General features: G+C 43.2%; 1 protein-coding gene across 1 annotated transcript in view; it reads left to right on the top strand.

Annotated features, from left to right (window-relative positions):
* The window catches only part of cpm (carboxypeptidase M), a 13,270-nt gene extending 5,380 nt beyond the window's left edge, over positions 1 to 7,890 (top strand). Inside the window, exons 4-10 of the mRNA XM_026326314.1 lie at positions 2,540 to 2,712; positions 3,603 to 3,699; positions 3,982 to 4,084; positions 4,166 to 4,336; positions 4,892 to 5,044; positions 5,211 to 5,359; positions 5,446 to 7,890. Coding sequence (XP_026182099.1) covers positions 2,540 to 2,712; positions 3,603 to 3,699; positions 3,982 to 4,084; positions 4,166 to 4,336; positions 4,892 to 5,044; positions 5,211 to 5,359; positions 5,446 to 5,700 — 1,101 coding nt within the window. The 3' untranslated portion in view covers positions 5,701 to 7,890. The remainder of the gene's footprint in view (positions 1 to 2,539; positions 2,713 to 3,602; positions 3,700 to 3,981; positions 4,085 to 4,165; positions 4,337 to 4,891; positions 5,045 to 5,210; positions 5,360 to 5,445) is intronic.

The raw sequence follows: 7,890 nt of genomic DNA on the forward strand, positions 1-7,890 counted from the left end.
ACTGGACTGATGCAGACACAAAATGACTGCGACCATTTTCCTGTGTGTAGTCCTTTGTGTGATTGTGTGTCGTGCTGCTTTCATTTGCAGTCATTCTGTGTCTGTTTGTTTTGTGTCTTTTGGCTCTTTGTGGACGTTTGGTGTCTTTGTCATGTCATGTGTTTTTGTGTTTTTGTGACTTGACAATAAGTAATATTAACCGTGATGTCGAACACTAATCCATCCCTGCCTGTGTAACATCAGTGCACCTTTAATGGTTCTGGACAACAATGGAAATACTTGATCCTATATCGGGGCGTGAAATGCACACAGAGCTTCTCAGTGGAAAATATTCCTTGTTGTTTTGTTCTTTTGGGGGGCTTTATTGACAATAAGGAAAAAGTAAATTACCCTTTCAGAATAGAAGGTGTGTGTTGGCAGCAGAGACAATTTAGACAAGTGACGAAGGAAGACAAAAAGCTGGCTGGAGGCACAGCGAGTCCTGGCATGTTGCTTTGTACATACATACCTTTTCACCTTTCCCACCCGTCTCTCTTTCTCCCTCCTGAGGCTCTCAGTTCATTCATGGTTTTTTTGGATCCTCACCCTCCCATTCATCAGCCATCTGTCCCAGAAATGCAGCCTCTGACTCGTCTCTGGATTGCACTGACTCACCACATCACTTCTTCCCCCGCTGTTTCCATCTGCAGAGAACGTGCAGCCTGTCAGAAAAAAAACCAGACACATGATGAATGAAACTGAGCAGCGACGATAACTGTAGTTTGTGTTACTCATGTTGTGTTTGTTACTCATGTTGTGTTTGTTACTCGTGTTGTGTTTGTGTTACTCATGTTGTGTTTGTTACTCGTGTTGTGTTTGTTACTCGTGTTGTGTTTGTTACTCGTGTTGTGTTTGTGTTACTCGTGTTGTGTTTGTTACTCGTGTTGTGTTTGTGTTACTCGTGTTGTGTTTGTTACTCGTGTTGTGTTTGTGTTACTCATGTTGTGTTTGTTACTCATGTTGTGTTTGTTACTCATGTTGTGTTTGTGTTACTCGTGTTTGTTACTCATGTTGTGTTTGTTACTCATGTTGTGTTTGTGTTACTCGTGTTTGTTACTCATGTTGTGTTTGTTACTCGTGTTGTTTGTTACTCGTGTTGTGTTTGTGTTACTCATGTTGTGTTTGTGTTACTCATGTTGTGTTTGTTACTCATGTTGTGTTTGTTACTCATGTTGTGTTTGTGTTACTCATGTGTTTGTTACTCATGTTGTGTTTGTGTTACTCATGTTGTGTTTGTTACTCGTGTTGTGTTTGTTACTCATGTTGTGTTTGTGTTACTCATGTTGTGTTTGTGTTACTCATGTTGTGTTTGTGTTACTCATGTTGTGTTTGTTACTCATGTTGTGTTTGTGTTACTCGTGTTGTGTTTGTTACTCGTGTTGTGTTTGTTACTCGTGTTGTGTTTGTTACTCGTGTTGTGTTTGTTACTCGTGTTGTGTTTGTTACTCGTGTTGTGTTTGTGTTACTCGTGTTGTGTTTGTGTTACTCGTGTTGTGTTTGTGTTACTCGTGTTGTGTTTGTTACTCGTGTTGTGTTTTTGTTACTCATGTGTTTGTGTTACTCGTGTTGTGTTTGTTACTCGTGTTGTGTTTGTTACTCGTGTTGTGTTTGTGTTACTCGTGTTGTGTTTGTGTTACTCGTGTTGTGTTTGTTACTCGTGTTGTGTTTGTTACTCGTGTTGTGTTTGTGTTACTCATGTTGTGTTTGTTACTCATGTTGTGTTTGTTACTCATGTTGTGTTTGTTACTCGTGTTGTGTTTGTTACTCGTGTTGTGTTTGTGTTACTCGTGTTGTGTTTGTGTTACTCGTGTTGTGTTTGTTACTCGTGTTGTGTTTGTTACTCATGTTGTGTTTGTTACTCATGTTGTGTTTGTTACTCATGTTGTGTTTGTGTTACTCGTGTTGTGTTTGTTACTCATGTGTTTGTTACTCATGTTGTTTGTTACTCATGTTGTGTTTGTTACTCATGTTGTGTTTGTTACTCATGTTGTGTTTGTTACTCATGTTGTTTGTTACTCATGTTGTTTGTTACTCATGTTGTTTGTTACTCGTGTTGTGTTTGTGTTACTCGTGTTGTGTTTGTGTTTCTTGTGTTGTGTTTGTTACTCGTGTTGTGTTTGTGTTACTCGTGTTGTGTTTGTGTTACTCGTGTTGTGTTTGTGTTACTCGTGTTGTGTTTGTGTTACTCATGTTGTGTTTGTTACTCGTGTTGTGTTTGTGTTACTCATGTTGTGTTTGTTACTCATGTTGTGTTTGTTACTCGTGTTGTGTTTGTGTTACTCATGTTGTGGGGCCATAAATCTGCCAGTCGCACTGGGGCCAAAGATCAGGTCTCTATAATGTAAACTGATCCATTTTAGGGTGAAGACATGGTTTATGGTTAGGCTGAATGTAGGCCAGTGTAATGACACACTCTGTGTGTGTGTGTGTGTGTGTGTGTGCGTGCGTGCGTGCGTGCGTGCGTGCGTGTGTGTGTGCATGTGTGCGTGTGTGCATGCAGGTGCTTGGCCGTGAGCTGCTGCTCCAGCTAATCGACAACCTGGTAAATGGGTATCGTAACAATGAACCGTGGTCGTTGCAGCTGTTGAACAGCACCCGCATCCACATCCTCCCAACGATGAACCCTGACGGCTTTGACAACGCAGACACAGACTGTGTGTACATCCAGGGCAGGTACACGCACACACACACACACACACACACACACACACACAGAAAATATAAAATAACAGCAGACATCCTTTTCACGTGCCTCCTACATTCGTACTTCAGGACGTGAAGGACGGAGGAGAAATTAGACCTGAACTGTTCTGTTCTGAAAACTTAAACCCACTTTTTCCCGTAGTCTCCAAACACACATATACAAAGCCATGGTATCACTTTGCTGGATACTGTGACCCATAAGGAGGTCAGTTCTTCCTTGGGCTCTGCAGATTGCACTATAAATCATTCATAACATCCTTAATGTCCTTAATGTCTCTGTGTGTCTGTGTGTGTTTGTGGTACACAAGGTTAAAATAAGACATTTGTTAAAGACTCTAGGCGACACACACACACACACACACACACAGTCCTAAAAAACATGTTTGTTAGGTACAGACTAAACAAGGCGACGCTCCAACGCCCAAAACATTCTGATAGGCAGGAAACCAGTCACAGTCCACAGATGTTTATCTCACACACAGATTAGAGACACAGTAAAAACCTCTAATTATCTAATTATAAGTGTTTTGGATCTAATGTGCTGTGTAGCAGGCCCTGCTGTGTATCTCCATGATTGTATTAATCACAGTGTGTCTCCTTTAGGGACGCACACAAGGTTATCAGCCCCATTTCAGGGTTTAGGTCTAGTGTGTGTGGTCTGTTCGAGGTCAGCGCTTTCCAGGCCATATAAGGGAACATGTCACTGATCCTGGTTTACTCAAGTCTTGTTTTTAAGAGAAATGACCTCCTGAGCTTGGAAAACATGAAACCTTTTAACATCAGGACAGAGTGATCTGCTGGCCTCTAACTCTAACATCGTAACATCATAGTAAATATTTTTCTCTCTTCATCCATTTCAGGTACAACTACAACGGTATTGACCTGAACAGGAACTTCCCGGATGCTTTTGATGGTCCTCAATGGAATCAGCAGCCGGAAAAGCATAGGGAGCCAGAGGTTGGTCAACAGAGTACAAATACTCCGATATAAATCAAAGTCATGTTTTTACAATTAAGGCACCAGAAGTAAACAGCACTGAGAGATCACATGGGTCATTGGAGTAATGTTTTTCTATGCATGTGTTCTGTGTGTGTGTGTGTGTGTGTGTGTTATGTTTTTCAAGTGAAAGTGAATTCAAGTGGACTGGTATTTACTTCTTTTCACTTCAACCATCTCATGTGCCCAAACCTTTACGAACATCCACTTCGAAGCCTTCGTCACAGGTGTGATGTGTTTCAGGTGAGAGCTGTGATTGGCTGGTTGAAGACCGAGACTTTCGTTCTCTCTGCGAACCTTCACGGAGGAGCTCTGGTGGCCAGTTATCCCTACGACAACAGCAACGGTGAACACACGCAGGAACTGTTGCTTCTACAGAATATGATGATGTGACCTGAGTCATAAATGTCTCTGACCATCTCTGCAGGCAGTGAGCTGGTGGGCGGGGCCAGCATCACCCCTGATGATGATGTTTTTGTTCACCTGGCGAAGGTGTACTCCCTCAACCACCCCTCCATGCGTGACAAGAATGACGAGTGTGGCGACACACTGTTCAAAGACGGCATCACCAACGGATTCGAGTGGTACCCGATCACAGGTCAGCACGTCACCTCAGGGTGAAGTTACAGCACGTTTTCTTTTAACCTCGGTTATTTAGCACAGACTGAACCGACACGTGAAGAACAACAACATCATTTGTGCTCAGTTTCCTCCATAGCTGCTGGGTTCCCATATGTTCCTTCCAGTTTGGCTCCAACAGAAGCTTCTCCATAAATGTCCAACCAATGTGAAGGGTCCTGGTCTCTGTGCTGCCCCCCCTCCTCCATGTCTGCTGCAAGAAATCTGATCAGTGCAGCAGCAGCAGCAGCTTTACCTGAGCAGGACATCACTGCTGCCTCTGAGGGGCTGAGCTTTCTGAATAATTTAACTTTATTTGGTTTCAGTCGGCTTCTTGTCTCGTCACATCATGACCAAAGTCTAAGTCCCTTTTCATCCACACTGGGATAAATTGTTAAAGGAGGTTATGTGAGGAGGGTCAGCCTTGTTAAAGACACATGTGGTGTGTGTGTCTGTGACCTGACAACATCAGGGAACAGCATCTGGTCTGAACAGGTGTGTGTGTGTGTGTGTGTGTGTGTGTGTGTGTCTGCAGGTGGGATGCAGGACTATAACTATGTGTGGGCTCAGTGTCTGGAGATAACTCTGGAACTGTCCTGCTGCAAGTTTCCTCCAGCCAAGGACCTACCTGCTTTGTGGGCGGACAACAGGAAGGCTCTGCTGGCCTACATCCAGCAGGTCCACCTGGGTCAGTCCCTGTCAGTCATGATTATGTCTGTGTGTGTCAGTGTCTCTGGTATTAAATCTGAACCTGAACCAGGATTGATGCTGAGTCATCATCTCTTACTATCTGTAGCTTTAAAGGTGCAGTAGTCCCGCCATAAAGGGGTGTGTATGTGTCTATTTGTGTTCAGGGGTCAAAGGTCAAGTGTTCGATGGGTCCGGTGTGCCGGTGCAGAACGCAGTGGTGGAGGTCAAAGGTCGCAGGAATATCTGTCCATTCAGAACCGACCGACATGGAGAGTACTACAGACTGCTGCTGCCTGGGAACTACAGCTTCACAGTAAACTGTGACCTCTGCTGGTAGATTTCTGGTTTTTACCCCAACTCTCATTAACTGCTCTTTCCTCTGGGCTCTTTGATTGACAGGTGACATACCCGGGTCATGAGGTTTTGACAGAGACACTTAGCGTCCCGTACGGTCCTGATCAGTACTCCGCCATGAAACACGACTTCTGGTTACGGCGTACCAACGTGACAACTGACCGCACCCCGGTAAACCTGGCCCCTAACTGTAACTACGTGTTACGCCTGGAGGGGGGTGGCTCCATCAGTAGGTTTACATGGACAGACGTAGCCATGGGGCTCGGCCTGGTGGTGGCGCTCCGATCCCAGATTGACTGAAGCCGCCTGCCGGACTGTCTCTGAGCAACACTGAACCCTCAGCCTGCAGGAAACAAAAGCACGTGGTCCATCACAGTTCATGGAGTTTGGTAAAAGTCACCGCGATACACACAGAAAAATGATTTCAGAGCAGAAGGATGAATCAAAGTTCATATGTCCTCCCAGAACAGGTGGGAGGGAACTTTAGGGGCATCACAGCTCGGACTTTTTCACCGATTACATTTTGGTTTGTCTCACAGGAAAAGCACAGGTGTAAATAAAAGCTGCTTCAGTTTCAGGGTGTTGAACATACATGTTGTCATTTAATGAAGAGGCTCAGAGTTGGCTCGTTTTCATCTGCAGCTAATGCTGTTACTCTCAACTGTACTTTTCCTGCTAAGACGAACCAACAGTTCAGCTGCTGAATTAGCTGCAGCACCATCGAAGTTATGTCAGATTGATTGTTCAGCCAATAAGCTACTGATAGCGTCCTCCTTTTTGGCACAAGCCAGATCTGTCCGGACTCTTTGCTATTGGTCTGTGGCTGAAATCCACCGTCCACGCTCCTGCAAAGCTGAAGTTGATACAGAAAATTTGCACATTTACTTTATCTCTGTGAAGAAATTCACAGATTTCAGAGGTTTTAGTGAAAAGAATTAATTTTGCCCCTAAAGTTGAGTTTGAATGAGCCTCACAGCAGCGAAACCTTATTAAAGGAAAATATAATCTGAAAAGCTCCTAAGAAGAGAAATTATCTCCTGAAGAGCTGAATGATTGTACTGTCACTGATTTTTCCAAGGTGAAGTTTTTGTTGTATTTCCTTCACAGCAACCCAACAGTCTCTTAGACCAGACTCCATTTAAAAAGTTGGGATTTAAAGGAGACGACAGTGATAAACCTCAGGAGAGCTGCAAGAGAAAGTTGTAACGGTAATAAAAACACAAAGTGCAGCGACACTGTGACACACAGACGAGTGCTGAACAAAAAGTTTAAGTCTGGATTTGCCTTCTTCAAAAAGCAGCTGGGAGTTTATTGTATTTTTAAAAAAAGGCTCTGCTGCCTGAGGATTTTGTCTCCTGTTGGATAAGAAGCCAGAGGGACTGATAAGGGTCTTTAAATGTGGTGGAGCCAGACTGTAATTTTAAATATGAGGATGAGCTCTTTTAAGATGAGCAGCGACCGACTGCTGTTCTAGGAAAAGTAGGATTTGACCAGAGAAGAGTAGTTTAGTTTAAACGTGCAGTGAAATGAAGTGACCCTGGTGACGCCACACATTACTCATCTATCTGAACACAATGAAGTGCGCTTGGTTTACAACACCAGACATTCATCCTTCCTGCTTATTTCATTCTATTCATTCCTACAAGACAGTTCAGTCCAGTGGTTCCCATCCTGGGCCTTGACCCCACATGGGGTGTCAGAATCTCTCTCAGGGGTCTCAGGATGATTAACAAGATTTAAGAAAGGATCCCACCTGAAAGTTCAGGAGCTGTATATTTATATACAGATGTGCATCAAGCTCCAATGGCGAAACAACAGATGTGACTCCTGTTTTAACACAGTATCAGAGGTCAGTGAACGCCTCACTGGTTCAGCTCAGACTCATCTTCAGGTCAAAAACTTCTGCAGATTTCACCTCATTCAGGTTTGTTCTTTTTGTTTCTGTTTTTTGCCAAATATCAAGTTTTTTTTCTACTTTTCTACTGTTTGTTGTTAAATGCTGCTCCATTAAAAATCCTCTGTGCCAAGTCGTAACTGTAGTGGCTGTACCTAAAACATCAGACCTCAGGACTGTGTTTGCATTTCTTCTGTTGTATTACACTGTAAAACTGAATCCTAATTTCACCCTCACCTGAAACTGATTGTTGCTGCTCAGTGAGCCTGGTCCTCGAAGGAACTCTCATGTTTAACGTACAAAAAGATTCAAGATCGCAATGTGTTAATTGTGCCGATGGTCCTCCTATGGGTCCCTACTTTAATTCCTGTTTTGGCTGATAACAGTTTGGTCATAAATATTGGGATACAGCTCCATGAACCCCTGTCTCATATTTTTGATGTGATATCTCCTAAGACTTGTTGTAAGATTTTTATTTATCATTCTTAATCCAACTGATGAAATGTCATGAATGATGACAATATAAACATGTAAGTCTGTTTTACTTCCTTAGTCAAAGTTATGAGATACTGAGGGAAAAAAAATGATGAAATACA

The sequence above is a fragment of the Mastacembelus armatus genome, chromosome 23 (genome assembly GCF_900324485.2).
Source record: "Mastacembelus armatus chromosome 23, fMasArm1.2, whole genome shotgun sequence".
NCBI lineage: Eukaryota > Metazoa > Chordata > Actinopteri > Synbranchiformes > Mastacembelidae > Mastacembelus > Mastacembelus armatus.